The 19,629-nt window shown below is 27.3% G+C and overlaps 1 protein-coding gene across 4 annotated transcripts in view; it reads right to left on the bottom strand.

Moving 5' to 3' along the window:
• Window positions 1-3,842: 3,842 nt before the first annotated feature.
• Window positions 3,843-19,629, bottom strand: part of LOC101236793 (centrobin) — a 72,415-nt gene continuing 56,628 nt past the window's right edge. For all 4 annotated transcript variants that reach the window (XM_065788799.1, XM_065788802.1, XM_065788800.1 and 1 more), the window contains 6 exons: window positions 19,283-19,355; window positions 18,539-19,201; window positions 18,405-18,453; window positions 14,354-14,639; window positions 14,206-14,267; window positions 3,843-4,223 (listed from right to left, as the gene is read on the bottom strand). In XM_065788799.1, coding sequence (XP_065644871.1) covers window positions 4,102-4,223; window positions 14,206-14,267; window positions 14,354-14,639; window positions 18,405-18,453; window positions 18,539-19,201; window positions 19,283-19,355 — 1,255 coding nt within the window. In that variant the 3' untranslated portion in view covers window positions 3,843-4,101. The remainder of the gene's footprint in view (window positions 4,224-14,205; window positions 14,268-14,353; window positions 14,640-18,404; window positions 18,454-18,538; window positions 19,202-19,282; window positions 19,356-19,629) is intronic.

Genomic DNA, 19,629 nt, shown 5'->3' with positions numbered 1-19,629 from the left:
CGATTTTTAGCCTCGACGACAACGAAAGTTTGCGAGCCATTGCCAAGAAACTTTAAGTTCTTCTTCTTTTATATTTAATTTTTGCGCTATTTCTTTTGCTTTCATAATTGCTAACGATGGAAGCACTTCAATCTTTGAACGACGCAATGCATCAATCCAAATATATAGCTCATTTTCTATTGCTTCAAATTTTACAGACAATAACCGAAACACATTTTTTCTAGCTTCTTCTGTCATTAGTTCAGAGAGATCGAATTGAATTTTCATTTACATTATATGAGCCCATAAGATGCATAGTGGTATAAGTCACTTTTTTCAATATTTTGAGTTATTGCCACCAATGGTTAGCATTTTGTTTATTCTATTACATGGCAGAGTGGTATAAGTCTAATGATATCGATAATGATGCTACTTTTATTTACTTCCTCTAAAACAGTTTGATGATTTATGATATGATGTCTACTAAATGCCTCTGTATCTCAAAACTAGATATGAGTGACTTATACCACTATGCATCTCAGGGGCTCATATTCTCTTGCAATCGCTCGTTTGCTTGGCGCATCACTTTTTTTAAATTTAGCTATAATTTCGACTCGTTGATCTTCTGATAATCTTTTTCCTTTGCCTTTAGCCATAAGAAGTAAGGATAAAAAACTGTGAATAGATGGCTAAATTTAAAATGATGTTTTTTTATTAAAGTTTTTTCAATGAGACTTGACTGATAAATCGTTAAAACTTATTATTATCTGTTTAAAACAAGATTTATAATTTACTTCGATTCGAATTTGAATTATTTACATTCTGATAACTATTTACATTCTGATAAAATCATTATCTCAAAATATTTATGATAAAAACTAGTTTTTTACTTAATACAGGAAAATAATAGTTACGTTTTCTGATCTAATTACATTTTCAACAAAAAACTGAGTAAAAAATTGAAACACAAATATTTTGGGCCTAAACGCGCAATTAACTGGGATGCGCAACTAATTGGTTGCGCAATTAAGCGAGAGACTACTGTAGTTGTTCTTGGGCGGGTCCGGGCGGCATCAAAACTTATATTGGATTAAAAGAAGAAGAGTCGAAGTTCATCCATACGTATTCAGATTTTTACAGAAATATACAGAATTTAATACAAGTCACATTCAAGTATGCTGTTATTTCCAAGGCATGAAATGTAAATTTATAAAACATTTTACAATAAACTCTGAAACCTGTTTAATATTTTTCCGATTGATATATAATATATGGAAGTTCACAGATTCGGTTTAAGAAATAAAATAAAAGTTAGAAATTATTGCTTTTTCACTAAATAGTTGCTCTTTAAAAAATTTACGAAATATTTTTAATTGACAAGACAACTTTTATCAGTGTAAACATTAAAAATATTTCTTTTCAATGCTTGCATTTGTCATAAAATACCTTTTTTAGATTTATATTTACAGAACTTACATATTATAACAGTAATGAAAGATTTTGTAGGTATTCTTTGTGTACAAAACATCTTTTTTACATGTTCATATTTCTCATCAACTGACCATTAACCGAAGACCAATGTTTTGTTATAACTTTTTTTATTGCAAAAAGTTGCAAAATATTTAAGATGCATGGGTATTTACATACATTTGGCATGAGATTTACATAAGCAAATGTTGGAGGATATTGGAGGTTGGTTTATCTGATACCTAATAGCAAAGGTTGGTAGCAAAAAATATATCGAAAACTGTCTGTTTTCGATGCTAAAAACTTATGATTACACTAACGTTAAATTGTTTTTAAAAGTCTGAGCGAAAAAAACATTGCTAACTAAAATAATATAGTTTAAAATGAAAGTCAATAAAGTTAATTTAAAACAAAAGTAGCGTAAGAAAGTTGATAAACAAAAAATGCAAAACAGCGTTTTGGAACACATGTCAAATTAAAGTGTAAATAACCGCATAAAGTAACGCTTAAATTAATATTAATGTTTTTTTAACTAGATATTTCCTCTAATCAACATGTCTTCACCATTATGAGAAATTTTCACCGTGCAATGCCGACATTTATTTTGGCACACTCTGTGCCAAAATAAATGTCGCGTAATTGTTACCACTGTGAGTCGGTAACAATTACGCGGCGACCTCATCTAAAAATACAAAACCGAGAACAAAATTGACTCATTCATAGCGAAATGATCAACAATTGCCTCGTTCATTTCAACTTCTTTAACAACCGCGTAGCTCACCCAGAGCGTTTGATAAAACGAAGCTGTCAGTGCTACCAATGTCAACTGCTTCAAAGCAAAATTCGATCAGTTATCACCATAATTACGACAGAGCATCATCAAATCTGAATATTCAAAATTCGTTCCATAAAATGGCGATTTAAAAAAACATCTTTTACCCTAAGAGAGAGATAGTCCATAAATTACGCAACGCTAAGTTAATTTAAAAAAAAGGTAGGAGATCTTGAGCTCTTTTACATAATTATCATTAAACTTTGATTTTTTATTTAACTTAAGGCTCTACGAAGAAAAGATTTTAATCTTTTTTGTTTTGTTTGTGAAATTTAACGTATTACAAATATACAACTTTTAACAATTACCACTCTTTGTTTTCTTTTTTTTTTTTAATTTAATTACCAGTAGCAGAAAAATGATTAAATACTTTTAAAATAAAAGTTATACTTTAAAACACGCCCACAAAGCACCCACTTTTATCCAAACTTGTAAATCAATTGAATTATATTTGGGCTCGATAATTAAGTTGATGTGACAAAGTATTTGAATCAATAAATGAGAACAAACTACGAACAACAAGTTTCCACTAAACGAATACAAAATCAAAGTAAACATTTATAAAGGTTTTTTTCTGATTAAACTCAGCATCAACACAATATCCTCAGCGACGGATCCACGAGGGAGGAGATGCATCCCCCCTCCCTAGAATCAGAAAGTCCTAAAATATCTTAGAAATGAAGGACCCTATTTTTTTTTAAGGAGACCCAAATGTGATTCAAAATACAAAAATATTTCAACACCCTCTTCCCCACCCTTCCTCACCAAAAATTCCTGGATTCGTCACAGCTTATCCTTCATGTAAAACCTCTAAGAACAATTTTGAAAACCAAACAATGTCAAAGAAATAAAAGTCAATCGGGATAATTAGATCCAATTATCAAAAAACGTATAGTGTTTATTTAAAACTTGTTTAGGCACTCCAAAAAATCATGTTTTATCATGATAAGACCGCGGAATACTATTTAATAAAGATGTAGACTTTTTTTCAACATCGTTTCTGAAGCTGAAGATGTAGACACCTTTTAAACATTGTTTCTGAAGATGCAGACATCTTTTAAAGTAGAAGAAATCAAGATTGCTTGATTAGACTACCAATTTGAATATTGCTGAAATCATTTACAAATACAAAATCACTTGCTGAAATTATTTACAAATACAAAACAAACCCTTCCCAAATACAATCCTTTGCACATACATATACATACTTCAAAAATAAATGTCAATTTTTTGTTAGACGTTCTTATCAATTATGAAAATACTTTAAGAAACAGCATTTTATAATCAATGTCAAAGAAATAAAATTCGTTTAGTGGAAACTTGTTGTTCGTAGTTTATTCCCATTTATTGATTCAAACACTTTGTCACATCAACTTAATTATCGAGCCCAATTTAATTCAATTGATTTACAAGTTTGGATAAAAGTGGCTGCTTTGTGGGCGTGTTTTAAAGTATAACTTTTATTTTAAAAGTATTTAATCATTTTTCTGCTATTGATAATTAAATAAAAAAAAAAATCCTCCTATTGCTTCTTTATCTAGGGGTATCAAAACAACAATTTATAAATAATAAAATAGTAAAAATTTATTTCATTGAATTTAAATAGTTATAAATAATTTGATTCTAGTAATTAAAAATGAAAAAAACTTTTAATTATAATATACAACATTCAAAAGGATTTCGAAAGACTAATTATATTATATATACATTAAAAAGAGAGCGTTTCAATACAAAACTTAATCGATAAATTCGATAAAATCGATAAAAAAGGTCAACACTTTTCTTAAAGCTAATCGTTCTTTTTATTCCAAATTTATCTCGGCTTATTTCCAAATAGGTGTAATTGATCTTTTACCATCTTTTTTTAAATACTTTGTGTCATCTTTTGCTGTTGTGTGTTGTGTTGCATCTGATTCTTTTAATTTTAGTTTTGTTTTTTGTTTATCTAACGAATAGAATTATTTATTTAATATCAAATAAAATAAAATTAATGAAACAAATATACATGATAAAAATGTGCGTATAAATTGTGGTTGTTTTTTACTTTAAACTTTTTAAAAAGTAATAAAGATTATTACTACAAAATTACTATATTACTACATAAACGTTATTTAAAAAGCTGTGAAAGGACATTAATGAAAGTATTTGATTGCAAAAAACACTAGATAGAAAAGCATGCAAGTTACAAAAAAAAAACCACAGGATTTTCTATGCCAATAAAAGATAAGATAAATATGTACCAAAAACTTCATGAAAAAATAGATTTTTTTTTTGGAATTTATGTTTTCACATGGTTGCTGCAGGAACGCCTGAGTAACATCTTTATGGATAGTTCTTCTAGAAATAAAGCCTTTTTAAAAGACAGCTTTAATTGGTGTTGCTTTACAAAACTAGTATTTATAAAAATGAAAAAAAAAAGAGGGGGGAGGGGGTATTAAAATTTTATTAAGTCATTAACAAGAATTAAAATCACTTTTCTTTGATTGGCTATTAATCAAAACCACTATATTTGTTGAAAATTAACATAATTAACAAGACATAATTCAAAATGACTGCAGAATTAACATTTATTGCATAAGCATTGAATGGGCTGAACTCATTACAGATTCTTTTTGTATTTAAAAAATCCTTAATTACAGCATTCCTCCAGATTTGTAAGTTAGTTTTAAAAAGTAAAGATTTCGATCTAAGTGTGACTTGATGCACGTTATACCAGTAAGAAATGATTTCTATAATCTAACTAATAATGGGAACTACTACTTATATAGTACTATATATATATATATATATATATATATATATATATATATATATATATATATATATATATATATATATATATATACACACAATTATTACATTACAGGCATAAAGCATAATATTTTGTGTATTTTATGCGTTATCACTTTAAAGCTTTACAACTTAAAATGTTGATGAACAAATGTTCAAGACGCAACAGTTTTGAGCTTATGCTCTGAAACAGTAAAGAATAAAAACCATAAATTTGTTTCAACCTGAATGCTTTCCCAGCTGGCACAAACGCGTCTTTTCACCTTGAAACACCTTTTAGATGTCTAAATTTAGATAACTATAATGTAATGAATATAAATTTAGTTGAGAATAGTGAAATTTTTTTTTTTACAAGCTCGTTGCAAACATTTGGGATAGGTGTAGCTAACATTTAAAGGCTTTTTTTTTTTCAGGCTTAACTCATTGCAAATTTCTGCAAAGAAAGACATTTTTCTAGAAAGAAAGACATTACACGGCAATTATAAAACTTGTCATTGGTTATGCTATGCTAACTCGCTAAAGCTTTGTTAAATTGTATTAAATTTAAAAAAGAACTTTATAAAATATGTGAACTTAAAATGAATGAAATAAATATAAATTTTTACTTGTTTTATTTAGTTTGTATATTTCTTTAACATCTTAGATTTTAAATAATGTTATTAACAATGATTTATCGATTTAATGCGCAATATTAAATTATTTCATTTTCAATCTTTTTGAATTGTTTTTTTTCCCAGCAATTTCTTACTTTGTTGATAACCCTGTGGTAGTTGATGCAAATTAAAAAAATAATTTTTTTTTTTAAATTTATTATAGAAAAATAATTTTTTATATTTTTTTTAGATTTATCAACTTGATATTTTAAAGATTCTGTGTACAAGAAATACCCAAATGCATAAATCGGGAGCACAAAAAAAAGAAAAGAAAAAAAAGAAACGCAAATTCATTGAAAGAAAAAGAATACAGACACTCTTTCAATTAGGTGTAAAAAACGGTATTGATAATTTTATTGAATTATCAATTAAAGTGGAATCGCAAAAATGGTACCAAGTTTTGAGAAGAATTATCGATGTTATCCTTTTCTTAGGAGAACGTAGCCTTGCTTTTCAGGGATCTTAGCAACGCATTGGTGGCTCAAATAATGCAAACATTTTAGGTCTGATAGAGTTGCTTTCTAACTGAGACCCTATTCTAAAGAAACACGTTCTAAAAGTCACAAAAAAAAAAAAGCAAAAGACTGCAAGTAAATTACCTATCAAATGTAATTTGATAGGTAATTTACTATCACCAGTAATGACAAAAATGGTTCTAAAAATGCTCAAATGACTACAAAAACGTAAGAGAGTAATGCTACTCCACTCGCTGATTGTAGGGCTAAAAATTATGACAATGCGCCAAATATGCCCATTTGAAGGTGAGCTACCATTTGTAACTCACCTTCCAGGATTAAATATTACATCAAAAACTAGAAACGAAATTTGTGAAGCAATATTATATATCAGTACCTTTACCTGCATCATAATGCCAGTTGTGTGGAACAGAATATTATTGTTAGAGGAGGATGTAATTCATGAAACAGCTAATTTTGCGAAAAAAATATTTCAAAGATAGTTGTGATAAAGATAAAAAGATAAATTCCTTGATAAAGATAAAAAATTCCTTGATAAAGATAAATTCCTTGATAAAGATAAATTCCGTGATAAAGATAAAAAGATAAATTCCTTGCACAAAGATAACTTTGTGCAAGGAATGAAACACGTAAAAATGATTTACAAAGCCAATTTCAGGACAAAAGATTTGGGTGCACTGAAAATATTAAATGCTTTGGCAGAGTGCAAACTAGAAAGTAAATATATCCAAACCTCAGTGTCAGTTTGAGGATATTTCTTACAGCACCAGCAACAGAAAGCACATCAGCAGAAAGGATATTTAGCAAGCTTAAACTTATTAAAAACTTTCTCCGGTCTACCATGAGTCAGGGCTGCCTTAATGACCTGGCTAGGCTAAGTATTGAGTCTGACCTTGAAAACATATAGACTTATATATATATATATATATATATATATATATATATATATATATATATATATATATATATATATATATATATATATATATATATATATATATATATATATATATATATATATATATATATATATATATATACAGCGGAGAAACTAGAATTAGCCTCACCTTTATTTTTTGTTCTAATTTAACAAAAATTGCAGGTAAACAATTATGAAATCTACTTTATTTCTTGTTACTTCTACTACAACTAAAAAGTTTATAAATTGGTATGCTTAATTAATTCCAAATGGAAAAAAAATTAAAAATATTCAATTTGTGGAGAAAATAGAATTAGCCTCATTAGCGTTATATACAAAAAATAAAGAAAATATTTTGTTTTTTCGCTCATTTAGTATTTAGTATAGCTTCCTGAATTTTTAATGACTTCAAATATGCGGTTTGACATACTAGTCACAAGATTTTGGATAGTTTCTATAGATATTTCATTCCAAGCTTCTCTGATACGAGTTTTCAGCTCCAAAGTGCATTCAAATTGCTTACCATTTTCATAAACCTTTCTAGAAAGTATTCCCCATAGATTTTCAATTGGGTTAAGGTCTGGACTACGTGCGGGCCATTCCATTACGTGAATATTTTTTTCTCTAAACCAAGCTTTTGTAAGCTTTGAATTATGGATAGTAGCATTATCTTGTTGGAAAGTGAAAGTTTCACCCATCAATTCCTCACCATGTTCAAGTAAACTTATTTCTAATAAGTCAATGTAGTCCTGTGAATTCATTTTTGTTGAAATCCATGCCAGTGGAAGTTTTCCAGCAAAGGAAAAAGCCCCCCCAAACCATAACATTTCCACCCCCAAAGTTACGACTCATCCGAGTTTCTTTCTCTTTTCGAAGATCGTGCCAGTAATATTGATAGCCATCAGGACCATCTAGATTGAACTTTTTTTCATCACTGAAGAGAACTTGATGCCACTCTTCTTGCCAAGACATGTGTTCTTTCGCAAATTGTAATCTAACTTTTTTATGACGAGCAGTAAGTTTTGGTTTTGGTTTACGCTTTTTCCAAACTGTGTTTGGATCTTCATGTAAGATTTGTCTCACACGTTGAACAGATACAGGTAATTGTAAATCAGCACGAATTTGAGATGCAGTCATGTGCTGAGCAGCAGCACGACGTACAATAACTCGTTTAGTACGATTACCAATTTTACGTTTGCCACCACTTCCCTTATAGGCTCCATAATTAACGCCAATCTTGAAGTAATTGTTAACCACTTTTGGAGATCTTTTAATTTTCTTTGCAATTTCCCGATTAGATAAGCCTGTATCTTTGTATGCTTTGATTACTGCTAATTCTTCATTTGTTAAACGCTTACCACGTCCCATTTCAAATAAAGGTATCAAAAACCAAATGTTAAAAACTTTATGAGCACTGATTTCACAGTCTTTGTTTAACTTACAAATAATAATAAAAAACTAACTCACAAATGCGTATCACCAGATCAAAATATACAAGTAAACTGAAAATAATTATTGATGAGGCTAATTCTATTTGTTACCGCAAATATCAAGTATTATACATTTTATGGTTTTATCAAATGTTCCGCAATTTAATTATGCTATATTATAATCTAAAAAGTTGTTGTTTGTAACAGTAATTATATGTGTGTGGATACAAAAGTTGTACTGCATAAACTTGTTTACAGATTTACAAAATATTGGATCAGCACATGATGAGGCTTATTCTATTTTCTCCGCTGTATATATATATATATATATATATATATATATATATATATATATATATATATATATATATATATATATATATATATATATATATATATATATATATATATATATATATATATACTACTGTGATCAAAAAGTAAGGTGAATTTTTAATTTAAACTTCCCGCCTTATTCGAATCGTCCAATCTTTTTTATTTTTAAGTTGGTAGGAATGTCATTAACATTTGCGCCAAATTACATGTCAAACTCATAATTATTTTTTTTTGTTTACGCTTGTTTCTGAAGTACCAAAAGTGCATTCGGCGATTTTCACGATGTCTAATTTAGTTGAGCAAAGAAGTGCTATTAAATTTTGTTTGCGGAATGATATTTCTGCTGCTGAAACGTATCGAATGTTGCAAAAGACCTTCGGTGAAGAGACTATGTCTCAAAAATATGTTTACAAGTGGTACAAAGACTTCAAAGAAGGCCGAGAACGTGTTGATGACTTGGAACGCTCCGGACGACCATCGACTTCGATTGATAATCGCCACATCAACAAAATCAAAGAATTGGGGCTTGCAAATCGTCGGTTAACCATTCGAGACCTTGTTGACATGGTTGGAATATCATTTGGGTCGGTGCAAGCGATTTTGAAGGATTATTTGGGCCTCAGAAGACTCAAATCACGTTTGGTGCCGAAATTTCTCAATTTCTTTGAAAAAGAGCGTCGCGTTAAAACGTGTGAAGCAATGCTTTCTGACTATCAAGACGTCTACAAACAAATTATTACTGGCGATGAGACTTGGGTCTATGCATACGACCCTGAAACAACCGACCAATCGAGTGAATACCGTGAAAAAGGCGAGCCGAGACCAAAGCAACCACGTCAAAGTCGCTCAAAAATCAAGGTCATGTTGACTGTTTTCTTTGATTATTGTGGTGTCATGCACTACGAATTCCTTCCAACTGGCCAAACTGTCAACAAGGAATATTATTTAAGCGTTATGCGACGTTTGCGTGAAGCTATTCGCAAAAAGAGACTGGAATTATGGGCCAATAACTCTTGGATTTTGCACCAGGATAATGTGCCTTCGCACACAGCACTGGTTCTTCGTGAGTTTTTCGCCAAAAACTCTACCCATGTTGCTCTACAACCACCGTATTCGCCCGACTTAGCACCGTGCGACTTCTGGCTGTTCCCAAAGCTCAAGAGACCACTCCGGGGAAATCGTTTTGAGTCCATTGAAGAGATCCAACGTGAATCGACACGCGCATTGAAGGCTATCTCTACCGAGGACTTTTCGGCATGCTTCGAAGACTGGAAAAAACGTTGGCAAAAGTGCATTGGGGCCGGGGGGGGGGGATTATTTTGAGGGGGACGATACAGATTTGGAAGAATAAATAAAGATTTTTCATTTTATAAAAAAATTTACCTTACTTTTTGATCACAGTAGTATAATACAGCACAGTATAATGATAAGACAACCCAAAAATATTTATAAAACTCTACTATACATTTATATTTAAAAACTAATTTTTATAATTTTTTTTGAGAGCAAAAGGATTACAAAACTTAATAACATTTTAAAAAATTCTAAACGATTTATAAAAAAAAAACTGCTTTTTTAGTTACAAAATTATTTTTGGGAAAAATTCATAAAAATTGTCATTTATTAAAAAAGATGTCTCAGTTTTAAAAAATCAATAGTGGGTACTTTTACTATTTTTTTGAATCACTTCAATCATTCTAGAAGGCAAAGAATCATACAACTTTTTTATGTACAAAATGTCAATTACATCCCATGCAGATGCCATGCATGGTTTCAAGTCAGCTAGTAAACTATATCATTTTACGGCCCATTTTACGATCACACTTGCTTCTGCAGCAATTTAATGTACAGTTAATGAAGAATTTGAAGCTTGTCTCAACAATTTTTGCCTAACACAGTCACTTAATGTTGATAGACATCCTAAAACAACTTTTTTTATTCCATACATATGAGGACTATTAACATAGTTTTTAATCACAGTTTGGTTGCGCCCAATAGCTCTAGCCATATAACTAATGGAGTGACCCATTTTCAATAAGTTAGAGAGTACTTTTCTCTCATCTGGACTCAATGGTGCAGCACGACCCATTATAATTTAATTTATTATTTTATACTTAATAAAAAAAAACCTAAACTAAATTTTAGACAGTTCACAAAAGTTTACAGTTAAATAATCGCCTGTGGTGTTTATATCAAATAAATATTCTTAATTGCCTACAACTGTAGTTTGCAAATAAAACGTTTTTTGTAAAATTGTCTTATAATTTTGTCGCACTGAAAAAACGGTTTTTTTTTTATAAAATGCGAGTTACATTTAAAATAAAATTTTAAAAATGTTGTTTAGTGTTGTAAACCCTTTGCTTTCATTTACAATGAAAATTAGTTTTTAAATATAAATGTATAGTAAAGTTTTATAAATCTTTTTGGGGTGTCTTATCATTGTGTCTTATCATTATATATTATATATTATCTAATTAAAATGTGATTAAAATTTTTTGCGTTGTTAAAATATTATTATTATGCATAAATAAATCTGTGGCACAAAAATTTGATGCTAAAATAATAAAATTTTATTTTCTATAAAGAAAAATATGTTAGCTAGAAACTCGGTCCATTTTTATTTGAAAAACAATACATAAAAACATTTTTTTTGACTTTATTCAAGGATACAATTTTTGTGTAATATGAGCATGATCAAATTACCCATTTTGTTTGCGTTTTTTATTGATCTTACTGAGTTTAAAGTCCTAAAATTGCAGTGGTTTTGATTGCTTTTTGAAAAAAAAGCAAAACATTGTAAAAATTTTTTATATTTTAACAACACTAAGTAACTTTCTGTAATTTAAATTGAAAAAATTTGTAACTTTATTGTTTAAAGGTTTGAGTTAATAAAATTGAAAAAAAAACTAATTTTTTAAATTTTTGTTGTTGCGTAAAACAAAGTAGTTTTAATAAAAAGTTACTTAAAACTTGATCTTTTAATGATAAGTTTTGTTCTAATTTTGAGATATTATATTTTTACTTAATAAATGTTATTTTTTTGAGCTAATTTAAAGTGCTTATATTATCATTGGTCTGGGTAATATGAGTACTTTTGCTACTTTTTTAAAAATATTTTGGGTTCCCAAATATCTAAGTGAATCATGAGTAGTGATCCCTAAAAATCGTTTATTCGCAAAAATTTTTGAAAATATTCCAATTTTCTCCAAGAAAGAGAGAGAGAGAGAGGGAAGTCAATGGAGGCCTCAATTCAATTATCAAGTCCAGCCCAATAAAAACCAAGTCAAGTCTGATGACCCTAATTATTAATTCAAGAAGTAAATAACTCATGTACTTTTTAGTCAAACTTTATTTTATAGTTAATTTGTGAATTAAGCTAATTTACTAAATATGCGCAAATAGTTGGGGAGACAAGGGCTAGTTGCAACAGGGGTAAGTTGCAACAATGCGTTTTAAAGAATGGTTTTTATATATTTATTAATTTTTTTTACATTACATAACTATAATTATAGCACATAAAATTTATTTTATTATATCTATTAATTTATTTTATTACTGTAAGCTATAAAAATCTTACAATAATAAATTAAAAATTTTAAAAGTTATTGATAATTTTGTTTTTTCCATATAAAATTTTTTTTTCGAAGTTTTTTTGCGTTTCACTGTAAACTTAGAAATTTATGACCATAATAAAATAATGGTAAGTTAAAAAAATCTTTTTCAAATACAAAAAGATTTAAAAAATTAGGTTTATTTAATGTAAATAATTATATACATTGATTAGAGTGATCATGATGCCTATGGGGTAAGTTGCAACAAATGGCTTGAGGTAAGTTGAATCATAAAATAAATGCGGGTTTTATTGATTTTACGCACTTTTCTAGCTATTTCCAAAGTAATCGACTTTTTTTTAACGTCGCTCTCGTAATACTTCTACATCAATAATAAAAAACATTTAAGAAATATAATTGTTAAATTGAATTGTAATTAATTCTTTTGTTCCTTTAATACTTGTTTGTTCTTTAATGAATGTTTATTGTAAGAAAATTCTTTTTTTGTTGTTATTGATAACTTGGATCTAAGTTGATTTTTGTTTGTTTTTATGAAATTTTATTTAACATTTGTTTTATTTTTTAACATTTTAATTTTTTTTAAATAAATTTATATTGCGTTTTTATGTTCCAAAAACAGAACTTAATTATCCTAAAACCTTCACTTGCATTTTAAGCAAATTTATTTATTGACTAAAAGAATACTTTTTTTCAGAAACACTTTAGAGTTAAAATAATAATCCTTGTTTAATTTCTTCAGTCTCTGAAATCTTTGAATACAGTTTACTAAACAAGTCAGGTGTATGTAAATTCCCTCATAATAAATTTATTGCAGCTCAATGAAAATACTTTCCTTTTAATTATAAAACTTTTGTTGCCAAATAGAAATTAGAGATTAACATATTATATTTCTTTGAACTCTGCAAGACTTATTCTTTCAAAGTATTGTGTTGCAACTTACCCTGTTTACTGTTGCAACTTGCACTGGTGCAGGGTAAGTTGCAACATTTTTTATTTCATTTTTGTTTCACTAATGCAGAACAACAAAGTTTTATATTATACTTATCAATGTTGGTTTAATACGCCATGAAGAACCTATTTTATAACCCTGATAAAAATTTAAAAATTTTATAACCCTGATAAAAATTTGAAAAAAAAAAAGAATGTTATAAGAATAAATGCAGTTTTATAAATTTTGTTGCCCCGATCTCCCCTACTATAAATTTAGTAATTTTGAAATACATTAATACGCACTTATGTTCCACCCTCATACGCATTTTTATAAAAATATAAAAAGACTGTCTGCCCAAATCAAAATTCTCAGTTGATGTGGATTTCGGTTTGGGCATATAGCATAAAATAAATTATATGTAAACCAAATTAATAATAAATAATTAACTTCATTTTATAATAAAAAATTAGTTTATTGTAATGTTTTAAACGTTTCTGTGTGAGTCTCTGGTTTTTGTGTGAGTATGCGTATGAGTGTGTGTGTGAGTGATAGTCACAAAGCAGGACCTTGTTTCCAGCACTTTCAGAGAACTTGGGCTGCTGACAAAATATAGTTTTTACTAATGCAAACTAACAAAAATGAAACAATTACTAACTGACATTTACATCTGTAATTTTTAGTGGATGTTTAGTTAACTTTAAATTTTAGATACTTTAGTGATATATAAAACAAAAACATATTTACATCAACATTTGTTAAAAATATATATAAGTACAAATATCTAACATTAAGATATGAAACAATTTTCTAATGCAAATACCTTTTAAGGTCTTTTGTTTTTCTTTACTAAACCTTGTTTCTCTACCTTTTTTGTGTGTCATTCTGTAAATTACCAAAAATATTATTTCAAAAAATGATAAAATATCATTTATTAAACTGAATCATACAGATCTTAAAACACAACTTACTTAGAATCTTGAGTAGATTTCTTAATTAATTTGTTTTGATCAATATTATCTTCTATAATGTCTACATTTTTTGTTAAATGTATCACTTGTTTGTTGGATGCATCTACTGCATTCAAATAATCTTTGACTTTTTTAGAATTCTCAACACCTTCATCTTTCCTTTTCTCATGTTTTTGTTCTCGATAAGTCAACGCATTTTTTATGGGCAAACTATTGATTTTCTTTGTTCGCTGAGTTTCATTCATTAAATGATCAACTTGGTCCGAAATTAGATTCAACAAATTTTCTTAAAAAAAAAAAGATATCACTCTAACAAAAAAAAATTATATAATATAATTCTATAACAAATATAGTCTCATATGTTATGTTATTATATGCATTGTCTGTGTGCAAGCAAGCAAGCATTGTCTGTGTGCAAGCAAGCAAGCATTGTCTGTGTGCAAGCAAGCAAGCATTGTCTGTGTGCAAGCAAGCAAGCATTGTCTGTGTGCAAGCAAGTCTGTGCAAACAAGCAAGCATTATCTGTGTGCAAGCAAGTCTGTGCAAAAAAGCAAGCATTGTCTGTGTGCAAGCAAGCAAGCATTATTTTAACATTAAGAGATAATTTGAACATTAGTTATTGCAATTTTAAATTTAAAAAATGCATTGATTTTATTTAAAATTATTATTTTAAAAAGAATTTGAGTTTGTTTAATTTCAAGCATAAAGTTATTTTAGTGTGTTTAGTTTTAGTCATGAAGAACTATTACTTAGATGAAAATTTAAACAAAGAAAAAAATAAAAATTTTGACCGCCCAAAAAAAACAATTGACCATCAATTCCATGTGTAAGCCAGTCAAATTAACTGCTCTCCTTCAATTTCTTATTTTCCATGCTGTATATATATATATACATATATACATATACATATATATATATATATATATATATATATATATATATATATATATATATATATATATATATATATATATATGTATTAATTAAATTTTTGGTATATTTGATGCAGGTAATCTACGGTGCTTGAACTAGACTAAACAATGAAATTCCACAGAGAAATATGAAACATTTCTATTAAAAAAACTTTTTATATATAGGAGGATAAGTATTAAAGACAAACAAACAGATGTTCAGAATAAACACAGATTTATTTTTAGAAGAAAAAGCTTATTCACAAATCATATTTAACAGTAATTTTATTGTTAAAGTATAACTAAAACAAAAACTGAACACATAAGTAACCATAAATCTTCATTAAGTACAAAAGTTTAACTTATTTTAAAACAAATATACATATACATAGATATATCAATATTTAAAATGAATAAATATAAAATGATAGGAGGTATCAAGAAAAAAACATTATTGCTTTGGTGAAATCATAATTTACATAGTGGTGGTAATAAACTTCTTCTCAGAATTGTGTTTATTATTACCAGCGTTTCAAAGAGGCTCATCACCAATTCCTAGTTTGTCCTGTCAGATAAACATCATCACCATTTATGCTTTCCCCTGCAATTTATGCCTCTTTCATACTGCAGTAAAAAAGGACTTCACTACAAACAGCCAAAACCCTAACTTCACCCAAATTGTATATATATATATACAATTTGTTATTGTATTATATATATTTATCTATATAATTATATATATTTATATATATAAAATAGGATTTGTCAGCCAAATGTATTTTTTGGACACTAAAACTTTTTCTTTATTTTTTTGTTTAAATTTTAATCTTAGTTATAGATTTTCATGACTAAACTTTATATATACAAAAATAACAAATTGGAATTCCTTTCAAAACAATAATTATAATTAATCAATGTATTTTTTTAAATCCAAATAACTAACATTCAAATTACCATCTGATGTTAATAGTTTTAAAAAACTCTTTTGGGATTTTTCTTCAAATAAAAAAGGAAGTTTAATAACATCAAAGTGGTTTAATTTTTTTTTTAATATCAAAACAATTTTTAGGAAATATTAAAAAAACTGAATACCTAATACTAAAAGAAATTGTTTTATGAAATTAATTTATACATTTTGCAAATGGAAGGAAAAGCTAAGAAAAAAATAAATAAAAAGATTGAATGAAAAAAATAATAAATGTCATTAACTCTCGTGCGCAGATACTATTTAAACTATATCTTAAATTAATACTAAAAATAGTTTTTTAAAACATTACTATAAAATTTACTAGCATTACATAAAACCAGATTTTCACTAAATATCTATATATTTTTTAAGAACCCTATTATAAGAAAAAAAGCGCTAACACACAATTAGTAATTTTAAATTTATCTATAAACCATTTATTTATTTATTGCAATTGGTGGCAAAAGCAATCGGAAAAAAAAAAGAAAATCAAAATCAATAAGTATAGTTGAACGATAAAATGTTTTTAGTTAAATACAGCAATTATCATATATTATTATATTATTATTAAAGTAATATATTAAATATTTCTATTAAAATATCAAAATAAGAATTTTAGAATTAATAAAATAAGAACTTCAATCAATTATGAAAAAAAGGATTTTTACCATCGAATGAAAGAAATCTAAATAAGTGAAGCAAAAAATTTAACTACATCATATTTAATATTTGTCAACAAATCCAATTAAAGTAGTATATTGTAAACAATAAAACTATTTTAAATACATTTTCAAAATTTAAATGGTTTTATGAAATTAAGTACATGCATTTTCAATATTATATCCTGATTTGTTAAAGCTTGTTTTTTAAAACTCTGATTTTTTTTTTAACTAATCAATCATGACCGGCAAGAAATCATTTTGGGAGGTCAAAATAGCAATTTTAGTCATTTCAGGCAGCCATTGACAGCTGCATAATACACACACACACACACACACACACACACACACACACACACACACACACACACACATATATATATATATATATATATATATATATATATATATATATATATTAGGGGTGTACCAGATTGGAAATTTTGAATTCCGGCCGGAACCGGATTTGCAAGAATTGTTAATAAAATTCTAGTTTTAAACAAGAATTATATTTTTATTTATATTTATGTAATTTTTTACCTTCAAGTGAAAGTGAAATCCTGCACCTCAGCATTGAGGCTACATAATGTATATTTATAACCTGTAGTATATATATAACCTATTTCATTATATTGATTCTTGTTTCATTTAAATCTAATATGTTGTTTTTATTTGTTTCTTATAATTTTATTTATTGAAAGTTTTAACCTGCATAATATTTATATTTATTCCATTTAGGTTAAGTTGATATATTAACTGTATTAGACATCCTATACTTTTTAATTTAAAATTTAAGTAACGTTTAAAATGAGACTATTCTCAGGTGCAGGTAACATTTTTGATGAAAAAAGAGCTAGTTCGTTACAAAAAACTAGATAGCAACTCTTTTTGTACCAAAATATTCCAAAACTTCTAAAAATCCTTACATAATTAACTACTGCGAATAAAATAACATTGTGTTTGTTAAGAATTTTGTATTTTTTATAGTTCTTCGTTGACCTGTAGAACAATGATTTTTTGATTTAGTTTACACAGTCTGTGCCACATGTCTTAAAAAATAGTAGAAAATAAATTCCAGCAACCTGACTTGAAATATTGTAATTCCAGCCGGAACCAGAATGGCCTGAAAGTCACAAACTCTGGCCGGAATTCTGGTACATACCTAATATATATATATATATATATATATATATATATATATATATATATATATATATATATATATATATATATATATATATATATATAATATATATATATATATATATATATATATATATATATATATATATATATATATATATATATATATATATATATATATATATATATATATATATACATAGAAATTATAATGAAACCTAGTGTTGTATAACAATAATACAAATCATTAAAAAATATAACTAATATATGGATATTATCAATATTTATCAGATAAATGGAACAAATTTTTTTTTTAAACAGTTTTTTAATAATAACACGAGCAGTTTTTAAAAAAAAACAAAAAAATTTACTTTCTTGTTCAATTCTTCCAGATATGTGACTTGGTGAACTCTGTAAAAGCTATGGACAGACATGCTATAATTAAATCATAGTCATAATTCAATTTTTTACCAATACAAAACAGGTTAAAACAAAACAAAAATACCTTTTGAATAAAATGATAAAGCTGTTCCTCTCTTTCACTTTCCTCTTTAGTTTTTAAAGGCTGTGAATTATTTTGTAAACCTATTACCAGTTTAGAACTTTCTTGGCTAGAGCCATTCAAAGCGTTCTTTTCATTAAAATGCTGCGACTGATTTAAAATATCGCGTGATGGACGAGTATCTAACATTGCATCATGGAAACTATGTTGGTCAACTATTTCTTTAAAAGTAAAACTGTGATTCCCCAAATTATGTTTAGCAAGCTCATTATAACTTATGATATCTGCTTGTTTTTGTATACAATCTGCTTTTTCTATATGCGATGTAAAAGTTTCTGTATTAGGTCTACAATTTTCAGCATGCAATGAAAAAGGTTTACTATTGAAATATTGTGGAGATCTTCTGTTCGTAAGATCTGATGATCTTTGGAGATTTGAAACAGGACTGTTTTGGCACTGCATGCTGCTTAAATTTTCATTATTATTTTTATTTTCAAAATATTTAATAACTTCCTGTGATCTAAGCTCATTTTGGTATTGGTCATTCTCTCTAAAATTTAAATACTCATTGTTACTTGCTTTAAGAGGTAAGTGGAGTTGAGAATCACTACGCAATGTGGAAGAAAGCTGATCAGTATATTCTTGAGCTCCATTATCAACCATAAGCTATAATAAAGTGAAAAAAAAAAACTAACAAAAATTTGCATTAAATAAAAACAAACATTACTAATGAAATATTATTGTCACCTGTTCTTCCTCAGCAAGAATGATTGACGTTGTATGTCTCTTCACTGCATTCAAACATGAAGTCAAGTCTTTACTTTTTAAAGTAAAAATAAAAATAAAGAAAGAGTAAATTAAAAAAAAGAAAAGAAAAAAGAAAGCTTTTTCTACTTTTTAATCAACAATCATTTAGTTGTTTGGAGAAAAAAATGATTGCTATATATATATATATATATATATATATATATATATATATATATATATATATATATATATATATATATATATATATATATATATATATATATATATAACGGGTGATGCGGAAGTTATCGGACAAATCCTAATTTCATTATTTGAGCATAATAATT

The sequence above is a fragment of the Hydra vulgaris genome, chromosome 01 (assembly GCF_038396675.1).
Source record: "Hydra vulgaris chromosome 01, alternate assembly HydraT2T_AEP".
Lineage (NCBI taxonomy): Eukaryota > Metazoa > Cnidaria > Hydrozoa > Anthoathecata > Hydridae > Hydra > Hydra vulgaris.
The sequence above is the reverse complement of the archived record's forward strand: the minus strand, read 5'-3'. Positions and strand labels throughout refer to the sequence as shown.